This window comes from Balaenoptera acutorostrata, chromosome 17 (genome assembly GCF_949987535.1).
Source record: "Balaenoptera acutorostrata chromosome 17, mBalAcu1.1, whole genome shotgun sequence".
NCBI classification, from domain to species: Eukaryota; Metazoa; Chordata; class Mammalia; order Artiodactyla; family Balaenopteridae; genus Balaenoptera; species Balaenoptera acutorostrata.
This window is the reverse complement of record NC_080080.1, coordinates 59448163-59470993: the sequence shown is the minus strand read 5'-3', so window position 1 is coordinate 59470993 and position 22831 is coordinate 59448163. Positions and strand designations below refer to the sequence as shown.

The 22831-nt window shown below is 38.6% G+C and overlaps 1 protein-coding gene across 1 annotated transcript in view; it reads left to right on the top strand.

Moving 5' to 3' along the window:
* Window positions 1-3136: 3136 nt before the first annotated feature.
* Window positions 3137-22831, top strand: part of STMN2 (stathmin 2) — a 50727-nt gene continuing 31032 nt past the window's right edge. The window contains exon 1 of the mRNA XM_007185089.3: window positions 3137-3290. Within this exon, the coding sequence (XP_007185151.1) occupies window positions 3272-3290 (19 nt within the window). The 5' untranslated portion in view covers window positions 3137-3271. The remainder of the gene's footprint in view (window positions 3291-22831) is intronic.

Genomic DNA, 22831 nt, shown 5'->3' with positions numbered 1-22831 from the left:
GAATTAGCTCTCACATTTAAAGTAGGAAGTGACTATAGAGAGGGAGAAAAGGGTTGTTTATTCCCAGACGCTGCCAACTTCCATATTGCTCTCTTGCTGTGTCATAGTCACAGACCTATACAATGACAGGAAAGATAATTTCTAATCTTCCTGTTCAAGAAATGATTTTATTGATCTCCACTTTATCTTTTATTTTTCCTATGACTCAGCAGGTTAGAACTGCTCCAGCTTCTGTAGCTTTCTATCATTCAGCAAGACATCCATGGAGTTAAAATGTCTTACAAGTTAATAGGAGGCGAAGAAATTTATTTCAGCACCAAGGAGAGTACCCTGTAATTTTTCAAATGGTTTTATGCATTCAAAACTGCATATTACTCATGAGGCTAGAAAGAAATTTTGAAAGGTGGTTTGACAGAAAGCTGCTAAGAACTTATTTCATTCATGAGAAAAATTCTAATCATTTCTATAAAATTAAAAACTTGCCAGAGTTTTGTACCTGTACATGATTTCAACAATGCACTATTTCTTAGCTTTAAAATGCAATGGAATTAGAGATTATTTGTCTATTTCTCAAATGTCAAAACCACATATTCTGTATGGACTTAGATTGAAGGAAGTTTCAGTGAAGTCACAGAAGAGTTAAATTAACAGTGATGCCCCATGATGCAACTAGAGATTATAATACTAAGTGAGGTAAGTCCAAAAGACAAATACAATAGGATATCACCTATATATGGAATCTAAAATATGACATAAATGAACCTATCTATGAAACAGAAACAAAATCAGGGACATAGAGAATAGACTGGTGGTTGCCAAGGGGGAGGGTCGTGGGAGAGGGTAGGAGCGGGAGTTTGGGATTAGAAGATGAAAACTGGTATATATAGAACAGATGAACAACAAGGTCCTATTGTATAGCACAGGGAACTATATTCAATATCCTGTGATACACCGGTCAGAATGGCCATCATCAAAAAATCTACAAACAATAAATGCTGGAGAGGGTGTGGAGAAAAGGGAACCCTCTTGCACTGTTGGTGGGAATGTAAATTGATACAGCCACTATGGAGAACAGTATGGAGGTTCCTTAAAAAACTACAAATAGAACTACCATACGACCCAGCAATCCCACTACTGGGCATATACCCTGAGAAAACCATAATTCAAAAAGAGTCATGTACCACAGTGTTCATTGCAGCTCTATTTACAATAGCCAGTACATGGAATCAACCTAAGTGTCCATCAACAGATGAATGGATAAAGATGTGGCACACATATATAATGGAATATTACTCAGCCATAAAAAGAAATGAAATTGAGTTATTTGTAGTGAGATGGATGGACCTAGAGTCTGTCATACAGAGTGAAGTAAGTCAGAAAGAGAAAAACAAATACCGTATGCTAACACATATATATGGAATCTAAAAAAAAAAAAAAATGGTCATGAAGAATCTAGGGGCAAGACGGGAATAAATACGCAGAACTACTAGAGAATGGACTTGAGGTTATGGGGAGGGGGAAGGGTAAGATGTGACAAAGAGAGAGAGTGTCATGGACTTATATACACTACCAAATGTGAAATAGATAGCTAGTGGGAAGCAGCCGCATAGCACAGGGAGATCAGCTCGGTGCTCTGTGATCACCTAGAGGGGTGGAATAGGGAGGGGGGAGGGAGGGAGACGCAAGAAGGAAGAGATATGGGGATATATGTATATGTATAACTGATTCACTTAGTTATAAAGCAGAAACTAACACACCATTGTAAAGCAATTCTACTCCAATAAAGATGTTTAAATATATATATATATATCCTGTGATAAACCATAAAGGAAAAGAATATGAAAAACAATGTGTATATATATATATAACTGAGTCACTGATGTACAGCAGTAATTAACACATCGTAATTCAACTATACTTCAATAAAAAATAAATTAAAAATAAAAAAGCTCCATGAGAGCAAGTCCTAAAATCTTTCTCACTGCTCTATCCTCAGAGCTTGGCACATGGTAAATGCTCAATGAATATTCATGTGAGTCAAGTGAGAAAGAATGAATTAATGAATGGCATTCATTAAGTGAGTAGGAAGGAATTAAGGAATATCTTGTTTGTAATGAATCACTTTCTGCAACTGGTCTCAGAGATCCTCACATTGCTCAGCCTGAAACATGGACACATCTTTCTCTGCCCTGTATCAATGGTGCTCTGGATCTCAGAAAAAATCATGCCCCAGATCATGCCTCTCGGCTCCATTAAGCTTTCAGTGTAAAGGGTTCTCCTTAGAGCCCTGGAAAGGTCACTGAGGTTTCTACCCATGTAATCCTACATCTTCAGGGTAGCATGCCATCCACCCACCTGTGGCTTCTCCAATGCTCAAGCCAACCAGTCAAGCTGGTTCTGCCCTGTTACCCGTCGGACAGGACCCAGACACAAGAGGCTAGCTCTCATCCTCTTCCACAAAGTCCCCAGGTAGACCATAACTACTTGTCCTTATTCCCAAGCAACCCAGGCAGCCCCTTCCTTCTGTGCCAAAAGTAGAAAATATCAGGCCTTGCTCTACTGAGAGATCCTCAAGAGCCCAGAGACATCTTAGTTCAGCTGTGCTAGGAGACAAAGGACAATAGTGCAGTTCTCCTCTGAGTTACCACCATAGCCAGACATGAGGTCACCCTGAGAGACTAGAATCTACCAGAGACATGGCCAAAGGTGAAAGAGGAAACATGAACGAGTAAAAACAGTGTTGAAACAAATGTTTCCAACAGTCAGCATGGCAATGAAGACTTCTCAGGCCTCTGAATCCCTTTCCTTGTTTTATGTCTATTTGTTCAATGAAACACGTGCAAATCAAGTCAAGCCTCCTGGCTCCCAGGTAGGTACAGCCCAGTTCTTAGCTCCTAGAAGGATTCTGGGCTAAGGCTCCACTCAACTTGGACTGTACTATCAGGCCCCCAAAACGGGGGGAGCTGCCAGGGAAGGACTGATTTCCATTTCAAACTGCATTCTGGTACTTTGTACTCCAGCACCATTGGCCGATCAATATTTAATGCTTGGAGATTCTGACTCTGCGGGAGTCATGTCAGGGGACCTTGGGAGCCAATCTGCTTGAGCTTCTGAGTGATAATTATTCATGGGCTCCTGCCTCTTGCTCTTTCTCTCGCACGGTCCCACTCTGCAGACTCAGTGCCTTATTCAGTCTTCTCTCTCGCTCTCTCCGCTGCTGTAGCTGGACCCTCCGCCTTCGCCAACGCTCAGCATCTGCACATTCCCTACAATGGCTAAAACAGCAATGGGTAAGGCTCGCGCCTCGTTCTTCCTCGGCTCGACCTGGAGCCCACCTCTCACCCTCTCTCTTACAGCTTGGAAGACATTCGGAGATATTTTATAGAGAAAAAGACATTACTGTTAACGTAGCAATCGGGAAGGATGGAGGCCGCTCCGGGGTTTGAGGGAGGGCAAAAAGGGGATCCTTGGAAATCTAAAGCTAAGGATTTTTTTTTAAAGGTGGAAGCAGGTAAGTTGCCGTCCCATGGGTAGCGAATTTATTCTGTTTCCCTATTTAAAATTGGGGCTTAGTCGTGGGGGGGGGAGGGGTCTACTCTAACTGTATGCCTTAAATGGGGTTAAGGGACATTTTGGAAAGTGCTTTGTAACATCCTTTATTTCTTCTCTAGTTAAAAAAAGAAAAGAAAAGAAAGAAAAAAGAAAGAAAATAGGGGAGAGGAAAGGGGGCGGGAGAAAGGAAAAAGAAAAACGCAAAGTCAAAGCGGTCCCATCTAGGCTGTTTGAAAGATGGGTGGAGACGAGGGAGGCGGGAGAAGAACCGGGCAAATGTATGGCATTGTCTGGTCGGAAAAACTGATAGTCCTGGGGCGCGGTGCGGAGAGGTGAGGGCGCGGGGCGGGGCTGGCGGCAGGGGGGAGACCTACACTCCTTTGTTTTAGGGAAAGGGAGGGGGAAGGAGAGAGGAAGTTGGGAGGGCACGGAGGGCGCGGGTGGGCAGCTGCAGGGGCGGGGAAGCGCGCGGTTGGGGAGGGGTGGAGGGACAGCGGTTTCGCAGGCTCTGGGGTGGGGTTTCTTTGTGTGAGGACGAGCTGTCCCGGGGGGGAGGCACCTGCAGCGCTGGGCACACAATGCGGACGGCCCCACCCTTTGCGGAGCCGCGCTGGCGCCCGCCCCCTCCCCCCTCCCCCCTCCCCCCAACCCGGTGCCGCGGAAAGGGGGCCGGGTGCGGAGCGCAGCGCGACGCCCAGGAGCCCAGCCCTGGGGAGACAGCAGCGCCACGCCCGGAGCCTCGCGCTCCCGACTCCCAGCCTCGGCTTCCGAGTGAGACCTGAGCATTGCCCCCGCCTTCCCCACCCTGGCCTCATTGTTCCGTTTTACAGAGAGAAGGGGGGAAAAGTGGGTTAACATTTTTCTTTTCAAAACCACATTACATAGGGTTATTAGACATAAACGCGATAAAGCCTTCTTTGAACTCATTTGATCGTTTGGGGGAAAAGCTTCTGGAACCTAGATACGAGTATACTAATAATACAGACACAAAAGGGGTCAAGGTCTTAAATTGAGCCAAGTGAAGTATCTGTTTTGTAGGTCAGACAGGGCCACATATCGGCAATTTTCATAGGCTCAGCCTGTATCGGAGAGACGGTCGAGACGCAGAGACCAAACGAGGTTCCGGATCCAGGGCCTCCATCCCCAACGGGTCTTGCGCCTCCAGTGCCCCTCGGTTCGGCGCTCGGTGGCCCCGGGAGAAACAGGCAGGGAGGGACCCGAGGTCGGGTGGCGGCTGGAAGCACCCCTTCCGCGGGATCCGGTGGGGGATGCGGAGAAGGGGGAAAGAGGCGAAAAGGGCTCGCTCTGGTCAGCTCCGCCCTGCCCCACCCTCCCAGGCGGAGCCGGAAAGACCTCAGGCTCAGATACTGGGCAAGGAAAGGGGACTGGGGAGGGGCCCTTGAGCGGTCTGCCGTCCTCGAGTCCTTTTTTCCAGCCCCGCAGTCCAGAACAGACCGGGCGCCCCTCGATGTGCGCAGACAGCGGGCGTTGCTCCGAGTCCCAGCGCCGAGCCCCTCCCAGCCAAGTGCGTGGCTCTGCGGAAAGGCCGGCTCGAGCCCCGCCCGGCCACACAAAGGCGCGGCCCCACCCCAGCCGGCCGCGGGACCGCAGAGGTGACCCCTTCCCAGGAGCGCGGGGAGGGTCTCTTCTCGCCCTCCCACGGCCCGTGGAGCATGGGGCTGTTTCCCGCAGCCAAAGCCCACGGCCCACGCCCTGTTCTCCATGCTTTCCTGGGTGGAGACCCCTTGGATGGTCTCGGCAGGAGAGACCCTCGCTCCTTGAGCGAGGGCCTCGTCCCCACCCTTCCCAGCTGGGGCCCAGACCCGACAGCCGCTGGCCGGGTGGGGGCGCACGTGGCGAGCCGGCGAGTGGAGCGCAGCCAGCCCTGCAGAGCCCCGCGCCGCGCCCTGCGCTCCGCTCCCCAGGGCCGGGCGCTCGCCCGCGTGGGTGCAGCCGGGAGAAGGGTTTCTGCGCAGTGTCCTGAACTACCCCGGCCTCCCGCGGTTCGCGGTTCGCCTGGCAGTCCGGCAAGGTTCTGAGAATGGGGGGATGGGGGCTCTCTCGCTCTGCGCTCTGCACCTCCACCGAGAGGTTTCTGCTGCAGGAGGGCGTCTGCAAACTCAGCAGCAGCAGCATTATTGCTAGTATTTTAAATTATTATTATTATGACTCACCGGCCATATTTGTTCAAAAGGTTTGAATGACTGCATTTGAATAAGGATTAACCCTTGTTGTGCTCACTTTTCTTCCTCCTGTTCCCAACCCCCCTCCCAAAAAAAGAATGCATTCCCCCTTTCATTTTACGTTATAAAACAAATACATGTTCGCTTCCTTTAGGGACTTTGTACGTTCATGTGGGTCAGATACAAGTGCAGATGCTTGCTTAGGGCAGGGCTTGTGTGCCAAAGATTGCTGGAAAATTCTCCGCAGAGAATTGTTTGTGGCCGCAATGGATGAAAATATCCGTATATAATTGAAATATTTTGATCTTCACCTTATAGTCCATAGACCCTATCTATAAATATATAAATATAGGTTATGCACAAAATTTTAACTTTTTGTTTTTATTGCTAAACTCTTCTTCCAATTGCTGATTCTTGATACGGACTCGATTCTGCACAGAAACATGGATGGTGAAATAGCCACCATCCCATTAATAAAAATCCCACCCCAAATATGACAAACGCAAGGGCCCTTTCTGCCATGAGTAAGCAAATCATGAAAAGAAGTACAACCTCTGCATTATTAAAATAATGGATTTTGAAGTCATTCCAGTTGCAAAGCATAATCAGTTAATCACCAGGGCGGGAGTTTTTTCCTGATTCATTAAACAATTATTGTATTCAGCAAGATTGTACTAGGTGCATATAATATTCCCTGTTATCTTCTCTAATGAAGTGGGCACCTTATAAATGGATGTATAAATAACTAGAAGTGTAAAGAGGAAGATTTTGTCAAATTTTCAGGATAAAATTGAAAGAGAAATAGCAGTAGTTTATCACTTAATCTTATATGCAGAGTTCGTACCAGGAGAGTAAGCTGAGCCTGCAGTAAGCATTGCTGACCCAGTGTAGCAGCATTACTGACCCAGCGTAGCTCAAGGCAGGTAGCTGGTTTAATGATATAAATTAATACACCGGGTGGTGGTTGTCTACCTACGCATGGTAAAATTCTCTGAAAGAAAATAAATTTTTCAATGATAATTATCAATGATTATTGGATTGGATGGTTTGTCATATTAAAATGCACAACTTTAAAGTTAATTAAAATTAACCATGGTTCTGTGATGTGACTTACCGAATAATTGTACTATATTATTCTAAGGGGGAAGGGAGTGTTTTTATTGTCAGAGCAATTGTCTCTGCCCTTAATCATTAACAGTTTTAGCAGAATTGTATTTGTTGCATTAAAAATACTTTTACTTACCTTCATATTCTTTTAATTGTTAATGGATAGATCGTGGAATAAGCATTTAATCATTTGGCACAATATATTTACCTTCAAAAAACTTGTTCTCAATGGTGAAATGCTGCAAGAGGGTACATTTTCCTTAGATTCAAGAAATGTCCTCTCAGTGTCATAAAGCCGGTTCACGCAATAAAATAGCTTTCCTCCCTGTAATTTAGAATCAAAATAGTTACTCAATTCTGTGAATATTTAGTAGTAGCTATTAAGCAGAGTTTTAAAGTTAAATCTGTACAATTAAAAATGAAATGGAAGATAAATCAATTACATAATTAATTGAGGATTTTTGTCATTGATAAATCCAGACCATCTTTAGGAAAATTCCTGATTTATCGGTCACTGGTGTTTTTTATTCCAACCGACTATACACCCACCCCAATAGCTCACTGCTCACACAGGCTGGATGACGCTGGCCTCAGAGCTGGTGGCTACCTGCTTTGGGTGTGGCCACCCCAAGCTGTTATATCTAACTCCAGCTCACACCAGTTTCCTCTGAGGTCTTAGAAAAACACACATTATTCTGTTGTCAAAGAACCTGTGACCTTATATGAAGAATGCAAGAAATTTTCCAGACAAGAAAAAAAAAAAAAACAGAATTAGCCAGTGACCCAGATGTTTCCAGAACCAAGGCTTGGAGTCTGCATTAACTTTTCACTCCACTAGAGGGCAATCAGGTTCTCCAAAGACGTAGATTGATTTAAACCCTGTTCCAAATACTTGCTATTTAAGAACGTCTTTTATCTGGAGCATTCAATTGCTTATTGGATAAGTTTAATGCCATGCTTAGCCTAGTGAATGAAAAGGGTTTGTACACTTTTTCAAGGAGACGAGATGAAATGAGCCATCTTCATAATCTGGAAGTAGGTGTAGGTCCTGGTTAATTATTCTCTGATGATTTTACTTCCTAGTATCATTACATTGTTACTGTAATATCATTTATGTTATTAGGGAGTTTGTAGTGGATAAATAGTAGATGGTGGCCAGTAGTAATATCAAGATTATATAGGAACAGAATGTTTCAATGTTTAAATAAAGGAATAATTAAACAAAAACATTGTTTAGTTATTCATTTATTTAAAATGTGCTCAGTGTTGAGGACACACCTGAATGTCACTCACCACTTTCAGGGAGATGTCAAGTTAGTAGATAAAGCAGGTAGATACAATGTGATACTGAGAGGGGCCCCCCAAACAGGCTATTACTCTTTTTCCCACTTCTTGTTTTTTTTTTTTTTCCATTTAAAGGATATCTTTTAAACCAAATCCAGTGTGATTTCAGCTTGAATATTTAAATCTAATGTTATGTCAGCTTTCAATAATTATTGAGTACCTCCTTGTAGTTTTATTATTTAGTAGAAAATTGATGTTAATTTTAATGAAATAAGAAATAGATAAGCATAAACTAATTTTTAGGATTATCAAAAGTGGATTTTTTAATGTTTGCAAAGGTAGGAAATTCTTTTTCTCTATGTCATGTAACTCTAATCCAACCGTAAAATATTTAATAGGTTCATATTACTATGCTCCCCAGACTTTAATGTGCATGTGAATTACCCTGGATTTTCATTAAAATGCAAATTCTAATACAGAAGGTCTGGTTGAAGCCAGATATTCTGCGTTCCTAACAAGCTTCCAGAAGATGCCGATTCTAGCCACCAAACACATCAGTTTAAGCAATATAAAATTGTGATAGACACGTTCCTCCCACAATAAGCTCTGGCATTACGTCTTAACACTCAAGTCTATGGCAATCTTTACAAAATATTTCACCTCCAAACTCATATACTTAGGGATTTTATTCCTCTGGGAGTTATGTGTTCTGTGCCATCATTCTCTTTTGATGGGATTTTTGTAATATATTCATATTGCAGGATTCAGCAAAAGACCTTCAAGAGAAATGTGGAAATAAGAATTTGACTCTGTTTGGGGGCGGGCGGTGGCGTGTGTGTGTAAGAAAAAAATGAATGTGGCTTGCAGCACAGTTGAGGAGGATGATAAATCAATACTGCTAGTTTACTGTCATTTACAAAACAATGCGCAGAACAAAAAGTTCAATTCAGAAACTTTTAGTTACGGAATATCGTGCAAAAGTCTGTAACCCCATTTACCATATGGCTAATTCATTGCAAATACTCTACATACTAAGGAAATTAACACAGAGGATTGAGCAGTCCTAAAGTTGTCTCTCAACATATCCCATACTTATTACTTACCAAATTATCTAACAGAGCATTTCTTCCTGGATACCACATGAGCAAATTATTAATACTTTATTGAGTATGGCTGTATATTTGAAAACAGATTACGTGTGTGTTTTCTGCTTACTTAAGCCAATAAAGGACCTCCATTATTCTATACTAACTTTCTAAGAAAGTCAACCTAGAGGTAAAAACTGGGTCTTCAGGGAATATCATCAAAGATGTACTATGTCAGTCCTGGCATTCAGTGGGTGGCTGGCCCTGCAAACATCACCACATCTCGGGAAATGCTCTCCTGCAAAAAATGATACTATGCATGAAATATCTCAAATTAGAAATTTACCGTTTCCCAAATAGGGCACTAAAAACATGGTCCCAAATAAAACTGGCCATAGAGATAAGAGGATATACTGTTTTTCCCCATGAAGTTGAATTAAGCCTCAAGGTTATCCATCCCTTTGTTCCTATTGTTTTTAACTGTTCATTTCAGGGTCTCTCAAAAGCTAGGAAACTTTCAATTTTTGCAACTCCTGGTACATTTAAAAAGGAAGAAGACATGCTAAGACAGCATTATAAAAGTAATGATGTGTGTTTTAAATGTTTAATCCTAGCAGTCTGTTGTAGCTGTATGTATACTTCATTTGGAGATAACAGAAATTTAAACTAGTGGACCCTGAAGAATGAGGCAAAAAATTTCCTGACTGGTCCTTCAATCAACAGTTTTCCTGTGACATTGCTTATTTTCAAGGATCATTTCTCTGGCATAGAAGTAAATTTCAGAGTGTCTGTAAGAAGTTACTTTAAATTATTGCTTTCATCCTTATATAGTATATATAACATGCTAGGCACTAAGCACTTTACACATATTAGCTATGTTCATCATCCAATAATCCTAAAAAGTAGGTACTATTACAGATGAGGAAACTGAGGCGCAGAAAAGAGGAATGACTTGCCCAAGGTCACACAGTTACTCAGATCCAAAATTTGAACCCAGGCCTTCTGGCTCCAGAATCTTCGCTTTTAACCAGTACCTTTAGACGTCAGAGGTGTTCTCATCATGGGGTTTGAACCAGTGATACTGCTATTTCGTTTAACAAGCCTGATGGTCTTATCCTTTCTGAGCACAGATCCACCTTGAAGATGAAATACCTTCAAATTAATGACTACTTTAATAGCTAACCTGGGGCTTGTTAAAATAATTGCCGGGGTTTAGGCTTTTGGTGAAAGAGTTATAAGACTTGGGGACTCTAATGTATAGAACCACCTTGCTTTCTGAAGGCTCAACTAAGAACACAGCAGGGACTTCTCTTGTGGACACAGTGATTTTTTTTTCTGGAAAAAAAGAATTCTTGACTTAATCTAATCAGTATCTTCCGGTTAACACATTTCAAAATGGGCTCTTAGCTGGTTCCGTGGACCCTAGATGTTTAATCTTAATAAAGATGTTTAATCTTTGTTTTATGAAATAAATCTAGAGCTAAAAGAGAGATACAGCCCTGGCATCCACATTTAACATAATCATTAGATATTACTTCAAGACTTTCTCCATCTTATTACCTCAAAAGCAGACACTCAGGCAAGAGAGATCTGTGGGAAGGCTCTGACTCCCTTGGAAAACATTTTTAATTATCTTTTAATAAAGGAATCAGGTCCTGTCATTTGTCAAGGAGACATCTGCAGTAGTAAAACCTGTGTTTATATAACCCATTTTTATTAGTCATGATTAAGATAACATTTTGTGTACGTTTGTTCTCACAAAACACTTTTATGTGAATGTAAAGGTTAATTAATGCATTTCAGCAATCATTTTGCTAGTCATCTGGAAATATAGCTTCTCTAGGAATTGTACTTAAGAAGCCACACATTATACTATAAAACCAGAACAAAATTTTAAGGTTTTTCTCATTTGCAATTTTGTTGACCTCCAGATTAAAATATTTAATACTTTGAAAAATTATAAGATTTTAAAACTTTGTTTTTGTGATCAAAAATAATTACAGTTCTTGTATAGTCCATTAAATATAATATTATCTGGAATTGATTTTTTTTAATTGTAAACCAATGCCTATAAGTATGCTTATTTAGCAGTTACTCTTCCGGAATAATTGTACTTTGGATGTCAGAATTTGTAAATCATCCATTAGCACAAGTACTTAGTATCACAATAGATGATCAGTAATATGAATCTGTCAACCTTTTAGTTGTAGGTCTTTATATCTGGAAAAGAAATGGATGAAATTCATCTAAACTTAGTTCCACAAATACTCATACAAGAAAGCATTTTAAAGTTTACATTTTCATTCTACTCCCTCTGTCGGAAGATTTTTTTTTTTCTATTAATGGCAGCCATCAAATTTAATTTCCATTCAACAAAACTGCTTACAGTAAACCTAATAACACTCTTTCAGTTTGGACTTCCTAGTAAATAGAAACCTAACTCACATGATAAAGCTCAACGGTATAAAACATTTGACTGTTGCAAAACTGAGACCAGAAAATCACATCAAGATGTCACTTGTTACCACTTCCAGACTCTAATGCGGAGGGGCACCAACCATCTCAGGCAACTGAACAGCAGCTAGAGTTACTGCAGCGTGCCTTGGAACGCTGCTTAGGAACATAATTGTCTTTACTACTGCGTGGTTCTTTTTGTTCCTGACACACTAGTATCTACTGTTGTTTTTTAAGTCTTACAGCTTTATCTGAGCAGTGCCAGTTAGCATACTTCTCATAGTCATTGTTCAAACACATGACAAATTACCAGAGTTGGTTCTAGCGTTTTCATGCACAGATTACATGATCCAAGACTCCTGTCGCTTTAAAAATCATCTTTTCATTCTATTTCTGACCTAATCTTTACTTTTAGAATAAAAAAAAAAAAGGGAAGATAAACACAGAAGATTGAAAACATTCAAAAGAAAAATTGGATAGCATGATCTATCAATGTGGGACCTTGTAGGTCTCAGAAAATACTCACCTGTGCCACACTTTTTAACCTTCCTATAATCCTTATGAGATGGGCATAGAATACATGTCACTCTGTTTAAAAATGAGTAAATTTAAGCTCAAAGAATTTAGTCAAGTTCACATGTGGTAAGTTTTAGAGCTAGGGCCAAAACACAGGTCTATGTGTGTGTGTGTGTGTGTGTGTGTGTATATATATATATATATATATATATATATATATATATATATGTAATTTCACTGATGGAATCCACAAAACAAATGAACAAACAAAACAAAATAGAAACAGAGTCATAGATACAGAGAACAAACTGGTGGTTGCCAGGGGGCAGAAAGGGGGCTTGGGCAAAATAGGTGAGGGAGACCAAAAGGTACAAATTTTCAGTTATAAAATAAATAAGTCACAGGGATATAATGTACAGCATAGGGAATATAATCAATAATATTGTAATAACTTTGTATGATGACAGATGGTAATTAGACTTATTGTGGGAATCATTTTATAATGTATAAAAATATTGAATCAATATGCTGTGCACCTGACACTAATACAATATTGAAGTCAATTATACTTTAATAAAAAGATATAGATATCTAATATATATTAATATATATTATATGTATTAGATAGGATTAGATTAGATATGATATATATGAATATATCTAATGTATGTTACATCTATATTAGATATGATAATATATAATAAAAACAAAACTAATAAAATGTAGCACTTTCTCCTGTCCAGTAACAATATGCACAAGTGAGGAAAGATGCACACTAAGTGGGTTTACCTTCAGTCTAAATTTATTAATAGTTAATGGCATTCGCGTAGCACAGGGAGATCAGCTCGGTGCTTTGTGACCACCTAGAGGGGTGGGATAGGGAGGGTGGGAGGGAGGGAGACGCAAGAGGGAAGAGATATGGGGACATATGTATATGTATAGCTGATTCACTTTGTTATAAAGCAGAAACTCACACACCATTGTAAAGCAATTATACTCCAATAAAGATGTTAAAAAAAATAGTTAATGGCATTAACTGCAGTAAAATAGATTCAAATACCAACTTTGTTCTGAAGCCTATGCTAGGTATTGTAAAAATATAAATAATCATGGTCCTTACCCTTGGAGAATTTAGTCTTTTGAAGAAAACAGGACCCTGTACATACAAAAAAAATTAATAACCAGTAATAGTAACTTGTAACTATAAATAGAAGTCTCCACCATTTTAACAATCTTATTACACTACCCTACAATATTATGAGGCAGCATATAATGATGTGCTAAGACCACCAATTAGGAAATACAGAGAGCCACTCAAATGCTATAAGAGACCTCTAGTGTATAAGAGGTGGGTATGGGGATTAGATGGATGTAATTTTAAATCTTGTTCCACCTATTCACTAGTCGATAATCCTTGAGTGAATTATCATTTCTGTATTACAATTTTCTTGGTTATATCTCACAATATATCTCAGGTATAGCTCAGTTATATCTCAGGGGGAAATAAGACCACCTAAATTACACAGTTGTCAGACAGAAAAAGACAAATACTGTGTAATATCACTTACATGTGGAATCTAAAAAATAAAAAATACAAATGAATGTATATGTGAAACAGAAACAGACTCACATAGAAGATAAATTTGTGGTTACCAAAGGGAAGAGGGAAGTAGCAAATTAGGGATATGGGATTAATAAATACAAACTACTATGTATAAAATAGATAAGCAATAAGGACATACTGTATAGCACAAGGAATTATAGCCTTTATCCTAGTAAGCTATGATGGAGTATAATCTGCAAAAATACTAAATCACTATGCTGTGCACCTGAAACTATTATATTATTGTAAATCAACTATACTTCAATTTTTTAAAACATCACATGGTTGTTGAGAGGATTAAGTAAGCAATTCAGTGTTAAGCACTTTGTAATCCAAAAGAGTAATCCCCTTCCCTGACACCCTAGATGGATGATGAAAACACTAAATAAAAATATTAATTTAAAGTAAATAACTAAATTCTTATACTTTGTAAATTTCTACATGTAATAACAAATCTACTGGAATTACTTGGAATTTAGGAAATGAGCATCACTCAATAATTCTTTGTGGTAGAGGGAGAACTGATGTGATATTTATGACACAGCCGTCAACATAGAACACCTCCAAGATAAATCCATTCCAGGTAATGCCAGAATTAAAAATACATTTCTTTTGCATTTATTTCTCATCTCATGTTTCCCTGTTATACTTCATATCTCATCCTCCTTCAAATACATACATAGCTTCAATAAAACTAACCCTTCTTGCCTACCCAGTAAGGCTCATCAACATAAAATGTCATATTCAGTAGAAATAAAAACTGATTCCAGAAACATTAAAATGTAAAAGTCCTCCCTGACGTTTCTTGGAGAGCAGGAAAGGGGAAATTATATCACATACCACACACACACGCACACACAGAGTCTCTTGTTCTTAAAATCTTCTTAACCCATCAATTTCACCCAAATCTCACATCAATTGACTGTTTCATAATCTCTCATTTCTGTTTCTCCAGTCTCCTGCCTGCCTGGAACTCTCCTGCTCTGCTACTTCCATTTTCAACACCTATCCTTCAGCTAGATCTTTTCTTTCAGGGATAACTTCAGGTATTTCTTACCTGGATCAATTTAGCCTTGCTACTCTCCACCCATTAGTAGATAAGTACAACAAAAATACTAGAGCCAAACAGTACAAACAGAATGACTGTAGTAAGAAAAAGGATATAGATACTTAGAGTTTAGTATTATTCCTCCAGTACTCATGAAAATAATACCTTTTCAATCAGTAGTGTTCCAGGTACCAATCAGTAAAACACTGTAAAATGTTACTGGAATGTCATTATTAAAATAATAAAGATATCCTGAGAAATCAAATTAGCATTCATCTGACATCTGACTTGACAAAGGCTTAAGGGAGCATAATTGACTTCTGCTATAAAAGAGCATTACAACTATTTTGTTTTGCCTCCAAAATATCATTTCATATAAACATATGGTACATAAAGTTGGAATTATATTTACGACATAATTACAGGCATATTAATAGAAATATGTTTACATTTACAAGTATAGTCCTTTTTCAAAGTAGATACTGTTGATAATAACAATCTACATATAAAAATACTCAGTATTGTTTGTATTTATAGGCCATAAAATGCAGATAAGATATACTCCTACTTTCTCACAAACATGAAATAATGACAAAGGAGGAGCTTTATATGAAAGCATCAATACAATTTAAATCCTCACGAGGTCATAATATATTGCAGTGAGTAGCAGAGTTCAGCTTTAAAGAAAATGTAGACATTCTTTCATTTTTAAAAAATTGAACAAGTTCCGAAATGCCTAACCAAAACACAATGGTAGAAAGAAAAGAACTGCATCTCTTCTATCAACCAAAAAGTTGGTTTAAAAAAAAAAAAGCTTAGTAGTAGAACAAATAAAAGAAAATGAAATTCAGTACCTAGGATGAGAATTTTTTCTAAATTCAACATTAACATTGAAGAAATATTGAATTACGCTGCTTTGAAAGAACTGGATTCCACTTGCTGAAATTTTTCTTAAAATGAACTTTTTCAAGCGTGTACAGTATCAGTCTATTTGTTATGAGTTGCAGGAAGCTGTATTCCAACTTACGCAAGAGAAGAATTGCAGAAAAATGTAACTTGGGAGAGAATGATGAACTTTATGACCTGCTTGCATAGCTGAAGAGAATAAACGCCTACCCACTTCTGCAAAGGGACGACGCTGCTCCTGACAACAAATAGCCAACATTTTATCACTTTTGATAAATTTTAGACGTGAATGGTGAATACATAGGGTGAGGACGGTCAGCTAAGAAGTCAAATAGGATTTCTCAGAACTGCTTCTGAAAAAGGTTTGTTCTCCTTGAGACAAAGAGTAGCAGGCTTTGCAAGGCAGCCTCAAATCTAGCTTTCCTTGATCTTTCTTCCTGTGAACTCTATAGCTTTACTGTCTAACAATGAGCTTGGGGATTAGCTACATACTGACTTGCAGCACCTTTTTGTGGTCATCATATTTCCCATCATTTATTGTCCCCTACTATGCATGAACCAGTCACATGTCACGTGTCCCTATGCCCTTTTTCCCATTTCATTTTTATGGCAACTCTTAGGTTTCATTATTCCCACTGGACAAGTAAGGATAGGAGAAGCCAAGGGTAGTTAAGTGACTTTGTCGAAGTCACACACCTTGTTCAGGGCAAAGGTGGGTTTCAGATCTCAAGCCCTCTCTCTTCACTCCAGCTGCCTCACCGGGAACAGTTGTTACCTGTGTGTTTTGCTACAGACATTTCTTTATCTTATATGCAACTACACTGAGGGCTTCTTTTAGGCCAGAACCACGTTTCATGTACTTTGTCGCCCTCACAGCATCATGTGGCCGGCAGTAATGATACTATTGGGTCACGTGTATTGAGTGTAGTGTGCCGAGTGCAGTGACAGCTATCCCAAGCACCTTGAGAAGATTATTATCACCCCCATTTTCACAGCTGGGAAAGGAAGGCAGGGAAGGAAAGCCACGTGCAGCCAGTAGGTGCTAAGGCCAGGATTTGAAACAAATCAGTCTGACCCTGGAGCCCTCTTAGGCAACCACTATACCTACAGTCTCCCTTGGACATAGTAGAGGCTCTCATTGTGTTCGGTAATTTGATGAGATAAGGATGAAGAGAAGCCACAACATTACAAGAAGCAAGATGCCACCGCATTTCACTATAGCCACGGCCTGTAGACGTCAAAAGTCACTCAAAGAATAAAGAGCAAATCAGAGAAGATTAATCTTTGCTAACAATATCTCATATGAGTTAGCACTTCAGTTTCGCAATACATTATTTAATTCCATCTTTACAATAATATCCCCATCTTGTGGATAAATAAACTCATGTTTAGAAGGTTTAATAAATTGTTAAGGTTGGATAGATCTTGAGCTAGAGCCTAAGTAAGTCTTCAGCTTTTACTCATATTTCTTCCATTATCCCAAGGTAATATCTACTCATCTTAAGTCAGTTTTGTGGCCAAGAAAGCAACAGAACATATAAATGAATGCAGAGGAGACATTCACCTGCCTCCTTTTTCTCCGTGCATAGACAGAGGTGATTACCTGTTGTCATGAAGTTGACCTTATGAAGGATTGAGGTAGGTGGGTCTGCTTAAATTTTGCCTGGGAACCAAGCAATTACAGTTGTGCCACTAACTAGTGCCATTTTGAAACTATCGCCATAGCTACAACTATGGGATAAGGGCTAAGTGAGATGAGTAGGCCACTTCAAAGCACCCAGAAATACCAGTCTAGCATAAAAGGAAGTTAGTAAATTTAGTGGAGAGAATCGGTGAGCTCAATCTGGCTCCAACATCTGGACTCCTAATCCCCACTCTTAACCTAGTCTCAATGAGAAGCCAGCTGAGCCACTGACAGATCCAGGGGGTATCATTTGCAGCTGGTGACAGCTCCTTCCTGCTCAGCCACCAGAAGATAAGCACTTACACAACACTAACTGCTACATATAACTACACGCATGCATTAAATGAGACACCTTCTCTCGCCCTCAAAAAACTTAAATTTAGTTGGGAAGAAATGATTAGCAGTGAACCCAACAGTAGAGGAATAAGGGCTAAGCTTTGTGAAACAAGCCAGGAACATGACTGTGTCTTTGAAAGGAGAAGAGACTCAAAGCCCTTTGGATGGAAACCATTAAGTTTGAGTCACTTCTGTTTTTAGGGAGATGCGAACTCAGCCTTGTGGAATTGCATGAGTCAACCATTGGAGACATTTCTGAATTGTCACCACATCCTGGTACACAGATCCTCTGTCCTGCTCTACACATTATTACTTGGCCAGCTTTTTGAAATTTTGAGCAATATCCCGAACCACAAGTACACTTTTTTTATGAATGTATTTAGGCAGAATAAATCTAGAGAAAACAGAAAATGAAGGAAAGCCCATAGTGTGCCTTTAAGTATTATGTATTACCAAGTTATGATTTTTAAAATAATATCAGCAATTTATTATGCCAGATTCTGATTCATATTTATCTATGCAGATCAAACACTTGATACCATTTTACCTTCAGTTTTTTACTAGGAGTGTTTATGACCAAGTCTTGTAGTACTTGCTACCAGAAAGAAAATAAGAAGCATAGGTTATTCTGATCTCACTCAACCAGTTATACCAACATGTAATCTTTCTCATATCTTAGGAATGAGTATCATGAATTCAAAAGGGGCTCCAGATGGCATCCAAAAAGCTCATATTTTATCAATCACCTATTCTGCCTAATCATAAAATATATATATTTTATATATATTTAAAATAGATCTTCCTTGTAGTATGGGGAAAAGCTAAGTTTGCTCAAATAGTTTGACAATTTGAAATTCAAATGATGGGTTGCTTTATGAATCACATTATATATAACATTTTGTGTCTATCATGTAAATATTTGTTATGAAATACCAAGATTTGGAAAGAGGAAACAATTTACAAAGCAGAAATATGAAGAGTAAGTTTTCCTTTTCTTTAAAAATGTAATGCCTTAAAATAATTTGTTTAAAAGAAGGTAGGTAAAGAAAGCCCTTAATGCAGAAAACACAAAAAAATGAATCTGCATGTAATGAGGAAGTTAATTCATTTAAAGACAATATTTGCTAAATTTGTAGAATCATAGAATTCCAGAGCTTGGAAATAACCAACTGTCAATGAAAAAAAAGGTCCAGAAAAATTAAATGACTTGCTCAAGTTCTTAACAGAAAAATCTTAAGTTCTGAGAAGACCTCAAAGGTCATATAATCCAGTCACCATCTAATACTTATTTTCCTACCTGAAACATGGGGTTAATTAAGACTTGAGCTACTATCCAGGAGCGTAGTTTCATTAGAATGGCAACACATTACATAATTTTGTAAAGTAAAAGAGAAATGCCATTCTTCATGAAAATTTTGTAGATGGAGGAATTCTACAAGTAATACATGGTACATATATATTGCCTTAGTCAGCAGAAGCAGCAAGTACCACCATTCTGGATGCATTCCAAGAATTTTGTATGTATACGTGAGGCACTGGTCTTCACATGCAGATGAATTTGCTTCCCAAGAAGGATGAAAGTGTGTGAAGCCCTTTGAAAGGCTGTTCCAAGTGCTCTGGAAGAGGAGATCAATGATCCTTAGGTTTCAGGAAAGGAAAAAAAAAAAACTTCCACAATGCAAATAAATTGCTTTATATCACCCAACATCAAAAATGTACAACCAGATTTAGAAGCAGGAGAAAGAGTCAAATATGGAAGAAAGATGATTTTTTTAAAAGCCTTTCATCACTTCCACTCATTACACCTTTCTCCCATTGCTGTTTTCCCCTCTGTCCCTGTCATCACCACCACCTCACCACCTTCCATCCCCAAAGTGGGGGAAGGCCTTTTAAAAAACTAAAGTTATTAAGTTTGATTTCTTCATCTATAAAATGAGACTATCATTAGATTACTTACATTATTTCTGCTGTTCCTTCCAGTTCTATGATGCTAAGGCTAGTGATTCCAATTGCATTAGACAAAATGCAGACTTATTAATAATCTAAACATATTTATACTGATGACCTTAAAGTAACTCTTTTTGAGAAACTGCTCACCAATCCAGGTCAACCAGATTTCACTAAAGTAGAAAAACAAAATGCACAACCAAAACAAACTAAAAACCTTCATAATATATTTCCTCAAAGTATGAACAAACCCTCCTGATCGCTCAGTTATTTTTATTTGTATCTTATACGTTAAGTGTATTATGAAATCCACCTGTAAGAGAACATACGGTTACTTTTAAAATCTTTCTGGGTTTTTTTGTGATGTGTATTGCTTATTTCAAATAAATCAAAACCCAAATTTCAATCTCTTTATCCTTTCTGTAGCCATTTACTTTATTACAAAAAAGGCAAAGTGATACTTTGGCATGCAAAGAACAATAACTTAACAAAACTACATTTATCATAGCACGAGCATACAAAACTTTTGCATCACTGAAAATTACCGTTTCTTAGAAGAGCTTTTATTTCCAGAAGAAACAAAACACATGTGAAAGAAAGAAAATTTAGAAAACTTTTCTTGGACCAAGTTGTCTTTTATATTTTAATCTTGTTTGTAACAGTGATGACACAAAATGGACTGTGGAATTCAGAAGCTCCGGACGTTTTTCTTACTTGCTTTTTAGACTGCTTTTCATTCCTGGCAGAAAATTATACTAATTCAAGTTCTAGTATATGATGGGATGAATCCTATTTCAGAAAATGAGTCTTTACATGGCAAAGCTTGAGGAAGCAGCATTTGATTTCCAAAACAAAAAAGCAATTTTCATGGCATATCTACATTAACCTGAGGATTTCTTCCACGCTATTTAGCTGCCTCGAGAATGGATGCTGAAGAGAATTACACAGTGGAAGCCGTAATATTAAGAGGTTTCACACTCATCTCAAAGGCTCCAGTACACTCACATACTCTCAGAGATATTCAATCAATGGTATAGCTCATTTTTTTTTATTATCAGTGGCAATTCTAAACCTTGACAATATTTATATTTCCTATATTTTTAAATATATATTTGTACATTCTATTCTCTTTGACACAAAGTGACTGTAGGACATATTACTTAAGTGTGACTAACAAGGTCACAAGACTTGTTTTCATTCAGGGGAAAAAATTTACCTGACTGCTCAGTTTTTGTTCACTAAGCCAGTTACCTAAGCTTTTAATACACAGGTTTTGAATGGATGACTAAAACAGAACTCTAATAAATATGATTTAAAAATCCAACTTTTAGAGCACTATTGAGTAAATGTTACATACTGTTGCATTTTACAAAGTTTCATTGAGTAAGACTCTAGAATTCTCCTTAGGTTTTGGGAAGCAAGCAAAATGCTGGCTCCTACATGAGGCTTTTGTGGCCTTTTCCTGAAATATTGTCTATTAATCTTTTATATGCCATTCATTTCCTAAGAAAAAATTTAGAAAAACTGCTATAAGGACAATTTGTATACTACCCAGATAAGGATTCTATTCAATGGAAACTTAATAAGTATTATTTTGGCAATAACAGCAAGTTAAATACTTCTTTTATTCACAGTTGATGCTAGTAACTATTACAAGTAGTAAGGATTTTGTAAAAAATAATGGGAAGAGATTTAAATCTCTTGGGTGTCACATTCAGCCATTGTGGAGACACAATTCAGAGAACATCATGGCAGCCCTCAAATGGAGGTTGCCTCCCCATCAGGAGACTGCAGGGAAGGGGAGAAAAGAGCCATTCCTCTACGAGAACTCCACTCAGCCAGATGAATGGTCTCTCTGTTCTTTCACTCTGGCTTTGTTTCATTTAAGTCCCAACCAATTTAGCTATCATCCTAGGCTTGTGACTACTACTGGTGACTTAAGAAAAAGACATCCCTCGGTACCCAGAATTAGGCTTGCTGATAAAATCTTGAATTGCAGACAGAATAAAATGCTCCCATTACTCCTGTAAACCACAGCGTAGTTTGGTCTCCATGTAGAACTACAAGAATTTCTTTATCAGGGGAAAGATAAAAGAGCAAGACCCTGCATGATACAGCGGAATTCTCATTAAACTCAACAGGCGCTTGACCTGGAATCAAGAGTAAGGTGAGGTCCCAAATTGATACAATTTACTGCTTTTATTACAATTTTGATCACAAGGACTGATTCATGTCACCCAATTTCTTTTCCTTGTTACAATTGTTTTGCCAAGAATCAATGGAATTGATATTTAAGAGCCTCATGTGTTTCTGTAAAATCCAATGATGGGTTGTACAGCTTTGACCTTCTTAAATGTTCCTTTATTTGATTTGATATCTGTTCCTACAGAAAAAGTATGCTGCTCTGGCTGATCAAAATATTAATCTTTCAGAACCTCCCTGGTTATTATAGCTTAGGAGATCATAATCCTTGTGGGGAGATGTGAGTGGAATAAATACAAACTGAATCCATATTTATACTAAACTAATTAGCATTACATCATCATGGCAGAAATATCTAGAACATTACTTCATATCACTGATCTTCTGGGATGTTAAAATAGATCTTGAAAAATCTGAGATTTCTTTTTCATGTAAATGTTGAATTCTCAATTACATATTCATCAAGCTAAGGTTTTTTTAGGGTCCAAATTGAAGCCAAGATAGTATGCGAATGTTTTAAATAGAATCATTTTAGTCTATTTCATCTTTCAAGAAGAAAATCACAGTGATGGAACTCCTGAAAGTATTTCTAAACGGGATGATAGATTTGACTTTTAGAAAATAATCTGACCTCAGGATCTAGGACCTCAAAGCAATCAGACTACCAAACACAATACACATACACATACACACACACACACACACACACACAATAACACAATATGGCCAAAATCAAGTTAAGATGAACAGCAGGAGCTTAATTTATGACATGGATAAAGAAGGCATCAAAAAAAGAGCTTATAGGTAATGGATTCCCATCTATTTAAAGACAGATAATAGGAGGCACAGAGAGAAGTCAGGTCTAGGAGATCAGTGGTAGAGTGTGGGTTCAGTGTTTAATGACTGTGGGTGTAAGTCTTGAGT